The sequence below is a fragment of the Haemaphysalis longicornis genome, unplaced genomic scaffold (assembly GCF_048455015.1).
Source record: "Haemaphysalis longicornis isolate Haplotype H1 unplaced genomic scaffold, Haemaphysalis longicornis Haplotype H1 scaffold_8, whole genome shotgun sequence".
Taxonomy (NCBI): domain Eukaryota; kingdom Metazoa; phylum Arthropoda; class Arachnida; order Ixodida; family Ixodidae; genus Haemaphysalis; species Haemaphysalis longicornis.
Genome location: NW_027526445.1, coordinates 123,497,385 through 123,511,080, shown reverse-complemented (window position 1 = coordinate 123,511,080; position 13,696 = coordinate 123,497,385). Strand labels below are relative to the sequence as shown.

The window sequence follows — 13,696 nt, the reverse complement described above, 5'->3', positions numbered from 1 at the left end:
TGCTCTCCTTTCTTGTATTGGCGTTCTTCGAATGCTCCAATTACGTCATCACAGGAGTGCAGCGGATATTGGCTAGCTTTCTTTCACTTGCAGCAGCAAACACATTCAGAAGCCGCTTTTAATTAAACGAGAAACTTAAAGCGCATCTTCTGCGACGAGCTAATCACGCAGTGCCTTTCCGGGATGGCGATAACTGCAGCTTTCGCAGGGCTTTCTGACATGGTGGAAAGACTGAAAGCATTTATTGGCAATGTTCCATGCAGAGTCCTTTTATGATTATTTAGAAAAGCAAGCCATGAGTCATTGCATTTTCCGGAAGAGTACAGTTGTTGTTGGATTAAATTATTACGGTCGTGATAATGAATATTAGGTTCATAATGGTATGTTTCTTAACTTGGTAAAAGAAACATAAATCGCCATGGAATTCCCTTTTATGGGATTATTAGAATTAACCAGTACATATTTGAAAAAATGTATAGCTATGGTATATGATGCGCTAAATTTCTCCCAAGTGCGCGAAAGCGCGAGAGAGACAACAAATTTTCACTACAGTGAACACGGTGGGATTCCAACAACCTTTTGTTCTCTCCCCCGCCCCCCTCCTCAGTTCCTCCTCTCCCGCCTCACTATAACGATAAAGACGGTGCAGGTTTGTTCAAGTTAATACCTATTTCTGGCGTTCCAATGCGCACGCGCCAATTTTTGGAACTTTTACTGCAAAGCAGTATTTGTCTCCCCCCTCCCCCCAGCTTTCATTCCGGTAAAGCCGGTTTACTGGGCGCCGCTCCGGCTTCCCTTTTCGCCACCGCGGACCCCTATTTCACAACACTTATTTGTCGGTGTGTCTTACGCCTAAGCACGCACACATAGGCGAGTGCCGGTTTATGCGTGCACGTGCGGGGAGTTGAGGTAGAAAGGGGGGACGTGCACGCGCAGCTTTAGGTTTCCTGCTTTTACTGATGTCATACACGTTTTGCTGGCGGAGGCTTACATGTGGACGCCAAACAGCCGAATCCGGCTAGTCAGTTGTCTTCTTTGGTCGAGTGGATTGAGTTGTATGTTACACAGACAGTAAGATACCTACCACGCGAAGGTAAAAAGACAGTCCCATGAGTGCGCGCTAGAATAAAGTTCGAGTCCTTCAAAGTTTTATTCTGCTAAATGTCTAGAAAGTATGCTTAATCGTTAATTAATAACAAACGCAGTTTGTTTCGTGCACTCTGTCGACTTCGTCCATCATCGCAGAAAGAAAGGGTGCTACCTTCTTTGTCTCTGTGGGCTTGGAATGCCGCCACGTCTATAGGCTCCAACGTGACGCTCGAGCCAATACCCGTTCAGACAGCATAAAATTTCTGGCGGCCTCGGGGCCAAAGAATAGGAGCATTCTTGTCGCAACACTGTTTTCAACGCGTATTTTTATTTTCTATGACGAATTTCAAGCACACATTTTTGTTCAATTAAAAGAACACTGAGTTGCGGTCGTACACTGGTGTTTTGCTTCAAACATTTCTTTTTTTTTTTTGAGCACGCAGTTAGAAATACCAACAAAATCCCGAGTGCTCATGCACGCGTGCCTCGAGCGCACGTTCGTCAAGCCAAGCACACCCACTTAAGCAGATTGGCCAACATTTCCCGCAAATAACTCCAAATTTCGCCGTATCGTGGTAACACTTGCTCGGAACGATAAAGACGTACGCCCCTTGTTCTTTCGTCCTCGTGTCGTCGTGCTCATGCACCTTGTACCTTAGAAGAACTTAGAATGACGAAGCTGCTATAGGTTATCTTTGACTCCACATTGTCCCGGCCGAAGGTCGTTCGCAGGGCCTAGGAAGAGCCCGCACTTTAAAGGTTCGGCGTGTAAAGCTTCCACTAGAGACGATAAGTCGCGCTTGCGGAGTGGCGTACGAAAACGTCGACCAAAACGACGAGCTCACTCTGACCTTGCTCAACATAAGGTCATTGAAATGCCATTCCTCCAACGTCAATCACGACACAACAGCGATAATAAAATTCAACTTTCTCTCCGTCAGTGATCACCCACAACACCTTTGCCATTCAAGTTGGCGCATGAGTGCAAGCTTTCCTGATTTTTTTTTCTCATCAATGTTGTCAAGTATCAGCTATGTCTTCAGATTTATTGGTTCGAAAAGCATTGACTGTATAAACATTTAATTCAATATTTCTCCTATTTTTTTGGCCAGATGGCTCAATCAAGAGACAGACGAACTGAAATACCGACAGACACAGACACAGACAGATCAAATTTTCTGTGTTTAAGTAGACCAAAGAGGCTGTGGTCTTTCAAAGCAGTTCGAGAAAGCATTGCTGCGCAGTCCACTTATGTCGATCATGGTTACTTATAAGCTTATAAAGTACTGACTGTTGCTGCCTGGGACAGGGAGAAAAATAGTAGCGCCAAACAAGTTAGATTAAAATATTTTAATTGTGAAATATGGCGTAGAATATCGAAGAGACAGATTGGGACTAAATTTCACCGCCTGTTGATAGTCGACATTTCATTTTAAAAGTTCCTAATCATGCTTTCGCAAAACTATTAATAAAACGCGTGCACGTGTACATGAGCCCTTCGCCTTTATGTAAGTACAATAACAGCAGCCCTCTTCCCCAATGTTCAACATAAAACTGAAATCTGGATGCCTCAAAACAATTTTCATTACGTGCGTCCGCGCGAAAAGCGCACACCAAAGCCACCACGTTCAGGCATTGGGATATAACAAAGTATTCCGCTACACTCAAAGGGATCCCTATTCCTACGACTAGGACGCACATACCACAGAATTGCACGCTGAAGCATACCCGGCACTTTTAAGTGCAGAGCCCTTATTGTCTCGCCTTGTCGTCTTAACTCGCTAACGGTCCATGTGATTGCCGGAATCACGCGGCGCAGCGAGATAATGGGCCCAAGCAGAGCCTTCTGTACCGGGGTCAGGAATCACGCTGAGGCTTCGAGAAACCACGTGGTTTAAATAGTCATGACTGTACGAACCTCGTTAACCTCTGGCGCTTGTCATACATCTCCCCGTTGTTTACCGGAAAGAAAACTTCAGGTATATTTCAGGCAAAATGTGTGTATATAACCGGCAGCCCCCGCATTCATTTAGTTAGGAAAGCCCGTTGGATTGGTTTGTACGGTATTAAGCGAAAAAAGTGGCCGCGCAAGAAAAAATGGCGCGTTCGAAATCGCGGAGAAAGCCGCCAGCCGCGCAATAAAAAAATTGCGTGTTAGAAATGCCGCAAAAAGGCTCCAGCCACACAAGAAAAAAATGGCGCGTTCGAAATGACGCAGAAATGCTCCAGCCGCGCAATAAAAAAATTACGCGTTCCAAATGACGCAAAACAGCTCCAACATACAGAATTAAAGCAAGCACAAAAAGAACAGACTCCTGCAGGCGCAGTTTCAGGCAGGGGGCGCGCGAGCACTGCGAAGGAGGGAAATTTGAAATGCCTTGGGTGGCACCAGTGAGCTGATACGGCGCTTTAGCTCATTATGGCGAATCACTGCTCTGCACTTCCGACAGCTTTCACATTGGGTGGAACGGCTTTAATTTTTTAGTAACCTCTGGGCAGGCAACGGGGCTCCCCTCAACACAAAGAAGCTAAAGAGAAGCACATTACAACGGAATGGATTATACATTAATGTCAAAATTCTTCGCTTTCGGGGGGGGGGGGGGGGGGGAAGGCGAAGGAAAAGTATTCCTGTTTCAGAAATCTGGTGACGTCAGCACTTAAAATTTTTGATGACATCCAGATATACAAAGTAGGATACGGCACTTATTAACCCTAGCCCGGGTCCAGAAAAACAAGAAAAAGTACGGTGTGGGATTAGAACGTAAATCTAAATCTCGATTCATAGTGAAAGCGGAATGAATGCTTCCACCCTGAAACTCGTCAGGGGGATTCGAAGAGATCTCGTAAAAGGGTTAATTTCTAAATCAACGACCGTTTCAAATGACATTCCCAAACTTGTTTGGGGGAAGGTTTTTTTTCTAATTTCGGTACGGCATTCAATTCGTGAGTGATTTTGCATATACGAATACTCAACAAAAGTTTGATTACGACGGGCCCCTAAAATTTTGTTTCTTCTTTTATTAGATCTTTACTCGCATTCTGCGAAGCTTCGACCTACCGGACAGCCGGGCCAAGGGACAAAGAAGTCGCCACCGCAGTTCCTACGACAGCGCGGCTGTTGTCCGCTGGGTTACCGCACTCCTGGTGAGCACACTGACGCGCCAAATTGGCGCCTTTGTAGCTGAAAGTTTAGTCACTTAGGCCTAAATGGTGTCAAACTAAGAACTGTTTGCTGGAAAGTCATTTTCCGCATCTAAGCGTGGAATTCGCCGAATTGTACATGTAGTTTGTCATCAGAACAAAATGAGCCGCATAAACATCAGGGCTTCGCCTGAAAGGATGTGGGGTGTCGATTTAAAGGACCCTGCAATGCGCTTTGAGTAGTGCAAATGAACCTGCACGACGTTTAGATTACAGAGACAGGAATACACGCGGACGTGAAGCGTTAAACTCACAAATTGCTCTCGAAGACGCGGCGAAAGTAACTGCACTCTCTTCAGTTTTCAGCATTATGTACCGCTGTAATTACGTCATTACAGCGGTGGCTGTCCCATTGGATGTTGGCGGCCAGATTCACGCCTTATTTTTCGCATTTCCTGTGACAATCCGCTGTCGTCGGTGCTGTACACCAACCTCTTCTATTTCTGAACCTGTACGAGCAGTTTTGAATTTTCGATTGGGTAGTGAGTGCACGCGGAGATTGAGGGACTATCTCAATACCTCCCTTTCGAACCGAGCACTTGACAAGAAATGTTTATTGCTTCAAAAGCGCCCTACCAGCCTGTGCGCTTGCTTGCAAACAGGCATCAATGCCTGTTTCTTTGTTGCACGAGACCAGACAAAGACCCCTCCACGTTGCGAAGAAAAAGAGAAGACACCCCTGCCTGTGACAATCGAAACCCGTCGAAGAGAACACCACGAGCCACCCCCGTCTCCCTAAGAGAGCTCGGAGCTTTCATCACGTAGTCCGCGGTGGATTTGCGAGGAAACGATTATGAGTGATTTTTCATCTCGCGTAGCTTCGGGGAGAGTGAACGCATTTTTATAATTCTTGCCAGAGTAGATTGCTGGGAAAATAGGCGCTCCCCGAAATTTCCTTCCAAGTCGGTGCTAAGGGCTGCAGGGCCCCTTTAAGTCCTGGTTCGGAAGAGGCGGTTAAGACAGAATCAAATCCTATTATGCGTATTTAGACAATCTGCACATTCTTGCGATAGCATGTAACATGGTCATACTGAACATGGACGCAGCGGCACCTGTAGCTAAAGAAAGAACGGCATCGCGACGTTCGGCGAAAGACCCTCCCACAACTGCTTGAATGCGCTGCTGGCTCGGAATGTGTTTTCATTGTGAAACTTGGGCGTTTTGAAAACCTCGCGGAAGAAAATCGAATCTCCTGAGCCGATGCGGAGGCTATAGGACGGAGTGGCACGGCACTCGCGGATAGAGTACCGCGCGATGTGTTCGTGAAAATTTTGAAGTTGGGGAAATGGCGATATCAATAGAACGGTATCCTGTAACATGAGACTGCCTTTCCTCGCTTTATTGTAACTCTTACATGTGGTAACGTTAGGAGTACTGCTCATTTCGCTTAAACAACGGAGTCCGGAAAGAACCGTTTTTCAAAAAATGTGTTCATTACCGTCATACAGATTTGGGGTTCCACGCTGTAGGTTACACATAGCCTTCGAAGTGCGCTGTAATTCAGGGTTCCGACTAACTTCGGCCCACCACCTTTCGCAACATGTCCAATGCACAAAGTAAACATGCTCCTCCGGACTAGCCATGGTTACGCTTCAGCTGTGGGGCAACTTAGTTTGTAGAGGAACTCGCAGGAAAACTTCTATTCATAGAGTACATGTGATATTCTTGGGCAGGAAAAGCAGAAAATTCCAAGGCGAAAAATTGCACTGGCACAACGCAGGAGAGAACCGCAATCGCATGGATGGAGGCCCATCGGTTAGGCCTGCTGCCTTGAAACTAAATAGTCTGAGGGGGAGGGTATGACTTTTAGTGTAATTGAAAATGCTTAGCTTGCTTAGCGACTTTCAGTATGCCCTGTTTTTTAGTTACTGGTATTTCGCGTGAAAAGAACCCTATATTACAGCGGAGTGCAGCGTATTTGCGGGAGGTTTTTGCTGCCATTTTTCAAATCTGAGACTGCACCGCTTGTGCAACTTACGATGTTCTCAACTGTGTTCTCGAAGCGGAAACTGTTGTCGTAGTTCTATAGAGAAGAATAGTCATCATTTGGGGATAATGATAATTTTATTGAGCCCTAAGGCATAGGCTCCGAGTGGACTTTCACTCATTGCTTCTGCCCGAACACTTCTGGACAGAAACCAGTCAGCGTAAAAAATGATTATGAAGCCTCTGCGTGGGTTTCTAAAGGTAGCTCTCGTAGACTCTGCACGAGCTGAAGCACCATCCTGTTTTATTTGCAGGGCGGCAACAGTTCGTGCCAGGCGCACTTGTACCAATTGTTCAAGGTCACTGCGCCATTTTTCCGTTCATCCAGCACCGGTCACTTGGTAAAAACTATCTATTCTCTTCTTTCTGTGTGCCAGCCGTCAATTTAGAGGTGATTGTGTCCATTGCGGGTTACTTGTATACCTTTTATTCGCGTACACAATATGGTGATCCTTAACGCCAAATTTCTGCAAACCACAACGAGAAGTGGTGGATCCCTTTTGTATTTCAGAGATAATGGTAACGAGGGTTCCGCAGTGACAATTCCCTAAATATTTCAACCATCTAACTCTTCGTGGAAGAAATGTTCAGAAACTCATCCTGCAGCTTGCGAGCAAGTTTCATACCAAGTCCAGTGCCCGAAATAGTTTATGCGGAATACAGAACACTCACTATGCGCATACTCTTGTTTTAAAACGATCTCTAAGCTCGCTCTGACTTATTCGGCAAGGGTGAAAAACGCTTTGGGAAATGTAACTGAGCAGCAAAGATCCGTAACTGGCACCCCTTTGCTCCTAAAGCTGACAGTGTGTTCGACGTGTGCTTGTGCTGCAGGCAAAGCTCCACAACGTGCTGTTCCATTTGCCAACCCAAGTTGTCCGAAGGCTACGTCGGTGAGTGCACTCTTTCTAAAGGCGAATGGGTATTTTTTGCTTATAATCGGGCTCAAAATTCATATTTCAAAAAGCCTGCGTTTAAACTGAAAGGTGCATTGAAGTGTTCCTGCCAAAAAATTAATCATGTCTGCCTTCGGGGGTTAAGCTTGAGCCACCCTTCGCCATGTGGCGGTAGAATGGGCGTCGGTTTATTTGTGAATCCAGAGGGAAGAAAGAACAGCAGGCGCCCAGCGCGGCTTCCTCAAACTGCCGGAATTCCGCTGCTTTGCAATGTAGATTTCGGTCATCTCAGAACTCAGATTGTCGCAGTGTCACATCTTTTCTCTTCATTGCCTTGGCGTTCGCTTGTTGGCATATAAATCAAGTAACAACACTTCATATGCGAGCGTGCCCCTTAAAACGTAATTAACATCGTAAGTTTTGGTTATCCATGTCTTCACAGGGATGTGTGCGGATGGCAGACGGCTCGCCATCAGGTCCCCGTTTGAGCACTTTGGGAAGCTGGTCGCCGAGGGCCCTACCGGCATGCTTTTCAAAACATTATCTGCCTTACGCCAAACATTACGTTTCTGCGCTACCATTCGTCAAATCCCTCCCGTTTGGACGTTCGTTTAGCGTGAAAACGGTTTGACCAGTACCGGCTTACCGTAGCCGTCAGCTAGCGACCAAGCGGTCAGCTAGAGACTAATCTAGCGACCAAGCACCAAAATTGCGAATAGCATTAAGTGAGGTTAACCATTCGATTTGCCCAGTTGGTATGGGCTCCTGCGTCTTTTTTGTAAGCTTCTTCGAGAGCCAAAGCTCTACCACGCCGAATGTGAAAGCCGTTTCTGTTACACGTATCGCAGCGATTGCCGTGTGACCGCTGCGTGCGATACCGGTGATCCCTCAACATGCTTGTGCGTACGCTTGGGTTCTGGGCACTTTCTTTTGCACAACTTGGATTCCACTGGTTACATAGAATCTGAGCACCGTGAGCCGTCTGAATGACGGGCCGTCAATTAGATCTACAAGGGGTCACTAGTTCGCACTGCTCCGGTTTCGTACACTCCGTGAAATGTGCAGGGAACGCTACCAGCAGTTCTCATGGGAACAACCTCCTCCGGAGTCACACCGTATGTCAGACGCTGACGTGGCTGACTTCGTGCAATGTTTGGCTCCCGTGGTGCTGATGACGATGGGTTACGGAGGCGAGCACCCAGATGCCGCATTGGCGCTGCACGAATTGGCCTCGCTACGACCGGACATGGTCATTCCGCCTGTCCTTGAGAGGTAAGTACCGTATGGTGCGCAACACCCTTGTCTTTAACACTGAGTTCAAATTCAGTTGCTTACATCTCAAAAATGCGGACACAAACTTCTCACAAAAAACGTTGAGGTCAAAATATATGGTCAACACTTCAGAATGACACAATAGATTTCTTCAAATGTTTTTCGGCTGAGGCAAGCTAAGGCTTTAAGTACGAAACCTGTGTTATAGACAGGGGTGTTGCCCTCTGTACAAGGCCATTGATATGCGCTCCCTCTGCACCCCGAAGTGTGCACGCTTCTGAGACTGCCCCCCCCCCCTCCCGCCACACCCTCAGGACACCACTTCCGGATGAATTTCCGCTGCTAAAGTTACCATATTGTGAGCGGGGATAAAAATAAACGTAACCTTGTTTTTGGCGTTGTTTGCGGCACACGCGATGCATACCGTTCTTTTTTGGCGTTTTAGGCTTAGGATTGATATCTATGCAACTGTAAAAGTTTTAATGCGCCGGTACTTCGATGTGTTAGAGAAAAACGCGGTTAGGTCAATTTATAGGACGGTTACTCCGGTTACACCGACACTACAATAGGAATTCGCACCATCGTGTAACACAGCTCAAGCCTCCTGTGCCGGGAGAGGCTTTCATCCTGCAGTGGAAAAAAGTGCGCTGATGCCTTCATGCTCCGGAATAAATGCTAACATACGTTACCAGTGAGGCTAAATTATATTGGCGCAACCTTATTAAGGAGGCTTTCTTGGGTAAGAACACAATAGGGTTTGGCAACCATGGTGTAGTATTCGATGGAACCCCCCAAAATGGGATACCCCTTCCTCCTTCTGCGTACTTGAAAATTATCGAATTATTCACGTATTAAACTAGTTATTTTATCAATTATATTTATTGAGAACATAATAAAATACTCGAGTTTATCATAGGCTCCCTAATTCTTTCATACTTGTACTGCCATTTTACTCAGAAACGTTACGACAGAACATGGCTAGCTGAGTATTTGCAGTGTAACACCTAGGCGAATTTCCACAAGCGTTCCACACATATTTTGCTACGGTATCGTGCCACTTTTCGACGTTTTTTTAAAAAGAAAAGTGCTTGGTGAACGTATCACAGCAAGGGCAAGAATCTGTGCATTGTGGTTTGTGGTTTGTGCTTTATGCAAGCGCAATTGATCCAGCAGCGGGAACACTTTTCCGCTAACGCTTCAACAAAAGCGATTCGCCTGCATTTAGGTTCCGTATAGTGAGGTAACGCCACGCTGCGTTCAAAGCGAAGTAATGTCATAGTCATGCGACACCGTCCTCAAACACTTGCAAAGTGCACAACGGAGGCAGAGGGTGTAAAATCAGCTAACGACGAAAAAGCACGCTACAAAAGTGCAACTACCTAAGTTCAGGCATCTTAAAGGGACACTGAAGTGATTTTTTCAAGCTCCCGTTTTTACTTTCACTGCGTAGACTGGCTCAAATTGACACCCTTGTCATCGTTTATCCGGCTGAGAAGTCGGTAATTAAAGCACGAAAAACGAAAAACTACCATGGGTGGTCGGCATCGGCCGCACCAACTAAACGCTGTGATGACGGGAGGAGATGCACCGTGATTGGACGATGTCCGAGATTAGCATTCAAACAAGTTTCAGTTTTGGTTATGTAAACAACATGCTTGGTCTCCAACGGCATCATTGCATGGGCATTCTCGATATCTCAGTAATCGTCGTACCGCGCTACTGCCATGTTGTCGGCTGTAAAATGCCTAAGATAAGCCCCCCCGGACGGCTTGGAATCGTATACCAATCACTAGCCAAGACCTACGCCGTGGATGAACGCCCTCCGCGTCACCGCAGACGCTCAAATGCCATGCGCTTTTCCCCCATATTTGGAGCTTGCGTCCCTCATGTCTGTATCGTAAAAACCGTGTTCGCACCAGGTCAAGGGTCTGTTGATACTGCCCTGTGCCAACTGCCCGCAAGCAGTCGATGCATATGGCAACAGCACGCCAACGAGAACTCGCTAGCGCGTCAGTGTCAGCCTGCGCCCGTTCTGTGATTTAGTTCGTGGATCAGTGAACGTTATGACCGAAAAATGGTGAACTCAGTAAATAAAACATCGGCCGAAAACGAAAAAGTCAGCTTATAAAAAAGTATGTACCCTCGGGGATTCGAACTTCTGACTTGCAAATTGATATACATAGGGCTCCAGACCACTCGGCACGGGCCAGCGCTGCCAGCGTTCGAAATAAAAGGTATATAATGTATAACCAGTTTGCACTTTTATTTGGTTTTAGCATTTGAAGCATCTTAGGTGACTATTTGTTGTATAGCGCTCATGCAGTAAGCGTGCCCCAAACTTCCACAATATCTCAAGTATAGCAATTGCATTTCTTAGACGGAAAAGTGTTCGAAGATGTGTGGTCGTGTTTCTGACCACTCTGCTTGTTCACCCAGCGCAAAAAAGTGCTTGCTGCTCCCTAGTTTTGCGCTGTACGATAAAAGTATTAGTTGATTTGATTTCCTTAGTACCTATATTGACTTCGCTGACTCTTCTGCTGCCTTCAAGTGGCATTAGATTTTCTACTAGCGTACCAGTAAGCGAAGCGTCGCATGTGCAAATACAGCGCTTGTGTGGAGCGACCTGGACTTGGAGCTTGATACAGTGTACAAACTAACAAAGTAAAGAAAGGCACATTCTTTCATCCACAAACGTGTCGTGGCTTAGTTTCAACTGAGCGAACGAATCGCGATGACTCGTCGGCGGCCGGCGCCCTAAACGCTGGGTCGACTGACTCTGTCGGAAGGTCGGCAAGCCGTGCAGTAGCGCAGTCAAGCCAAGCCATCTCCTCCTGACGTCACACGAAAATGCCACAGAGAATGGGCGAGGATGCAGAGAGAAGGACAGCATTTCAGAATGGGTTTTTCTACTAAATAAATTCGCGTAAACGCACTCAGAATGCTCGAAACATGGCCTATGGACTCCGGACTACAATTTGCGCTAGTAATCTCACAATGTTTACAAATCACTTCAACAAAGCGGCGAACAGTCATAGCGACAAAACATAACGCTCACGTGGGATGCCTGAGGAGGCAATCACTTGTGGTTTATACATGGTGCAAATATGTTTCAATGTGCAAAACCCTTTTAATGGGTTTTACTTTGTCTCCTCTCTCTTTATCGATGTTCTGATTTCGTCACCGAGAGAGGGCGCCACCCGTTCCTGCGCCAGTTAGGCACCTATGTGAGCACCTATTACGCAATTTTTTGCGCTTTTCGTGTTTTACCATTACATTTCCGCTATAGCTACACCGACGAGTTGTCAAAGATTTCCTCCCATCGCCAAACACGTCTAATTATTGCCTTCAGGTGACGTGTCGCAAGCTCACACCCGTTCGTTTTGTTGTTTTTTGCTTTAAGGGCGTTTAAGTTTCTTTCCGTCATTTTTCCAACGAGTCAAATGTTTCTACAAAACAGAGTCAGTGTTTGCAACACAAAAACCTTGTTTTCGATGTTCTGTGGGCAACATTGAAGGACAGTATTTGTGCCGAATGGTAACTTTCTTGGAGTAACCTTAAAGCTAGATTTGCGTTTGAATTTTGTCAAAATACCCTTCCAAAAATATCTCATAGTAATTATCTTCCATACCCCTAACATTAAGTTGTTTTATTCGTTTTTGCGGTATTCAGGAACTCCGCATGCCCTCACGGAAATTTCGTTTCATACAATGCTACAAGCCTACATTAGCCCCGGATACATGGACTCGACGAGAAACGGTCGAGTCGACTGCCGGGTTCAGCTACCTCAACACCTCCCGCGTTTATATGAACCCTGTTCAAAGAACCGAGGTCAGGGGAGCGGAGGGGTCCCGGAAAAAGAGTTACCGTATTTTCACGATTCCAATGTGCACTCTCTTTTGGTAAAAGGTGGCCTAAATATTTGTGTGCGCGTTATAATCAGGCTCAAAACCGAAATAGGCTTTAAAGCAGCCGGCAACATTGCTATGGCTCGGACACGAAGTCCCCCCAAAAGCCAACTCAATCCAATAAAAACAATCCGTCAACCCCACGTGAATCAATTTCGGCGCATTTGTTCCTCAATGGCATGCCGCTTACCTTGGTCAGCTGTTGCACATTTTTTGTGCTTCTGAAATTAGCCCGTAACACCTGGAATTATGAAGATGAAAACACTTTAAACCGTAAACAGCTTCAAAGCTCCCTGGTATAACTTTATTTCCAGCAGGAGCTCGATGAGCAATCTTCTGAAGCACAATCATTTGGCTTCCACAGCTGCATACGCCAAATAAAATCTCCCTCTTCTAGGTACGTGGTGTCATGTCTTTTTCGTCGGCGCAGCACCGTCAGTGTCAAATTATTTTTTTTACGAATTTTCCTTCGCGAACTTACCCGCGCGTTACGATGGGGCGTGCGTTAGAACCCTGGCCCGACGAAGGAGCTAACTTAGCCCCTGCCTCCGGGTCGACTGGACTCGCCGCGACGGCTCTCCAAACCAACCCGTCCGCTTATACATTGGGGTGTCGAGTTCAGAAAACCTGTTTATTTCGACTCAACGCGCACTCCTCGGGTCAGTGTAAACGGGGCTATTGGGATAGTACAAAAACATACCGATCAGGATCATTTCTTCCAATGCCACAAATTTTGTAGGTTCGTATTTCTGCTACTTTTTTTCCCATTAAAGAGTCCGAGGTACATGAGTGAAATATGTTTTATGTTTGAGTAGAATAAAACCGTCCTGGCCATCTCTAAACATTAAGAAAACTGCACTTTGGGTAAGCTATGTTTTCTATGTTTGGAGAAGCTTAACTTCATCGCTATCCTGGATCACCCACATCGATTCCATCTGTTGTACAGCATCCCGGACACTCGGTTACCTTCGACGCAACCTCAAGTGTGCACCCCCCGACGTAAAAAAACTAGCTTTATCACCTTCGTATGACCTAAACGTGGATATGCTTCAGCAATCTTGCATACTTCACAAGACTACCTAACAACTAAATTAGAGTCCATCCAAAATCACGCAGCTCGCTTCATATCTTCGCAATACTCACACAAAACCAGCGTTACCGCGCTAAAACACTCTTTCCCTCCCAACTCTTGAATCCCGCCGCTTGATCGCCTGTCTATGCCTTCTTCACCGCTTCTACTATCATCCACGCTCAAGACATCAATTTCTCCCATCTGCACACACAACTTCATCACACATAAATCACAGCAGACCCATCGCACGTATAAAAGGCCGGACGTCAGCATTT

At 46.2% G+C, this 13,696-nt stretch overlaps 1 protein-coding gene across 1 annotated transcript in view; it reads left to right on the top strand.

Moving 5' to 3' along the window:
* LOC144148460 (proteasome activator complex subunit 4-like) overlaps positions 1–13,696 on the top strand; it is a 75,691-nt gene that overhangs the window by 24,308 nt on the left and 37,687 nt on the right. The window contains exons 6-7 of the mRNA XM_077680000.1: positions 7,111–7,169; positions 8,238–8,444. Coding sequence (XP_077536126.1) covers positions 7,111–7,169; positions 8,238–8,444 — 266 coding nt within the window. The remainder of the gene's footprint in view (positions 1–7,110; positions 7,170–8,237; positions 8,445–13,696) is intronic.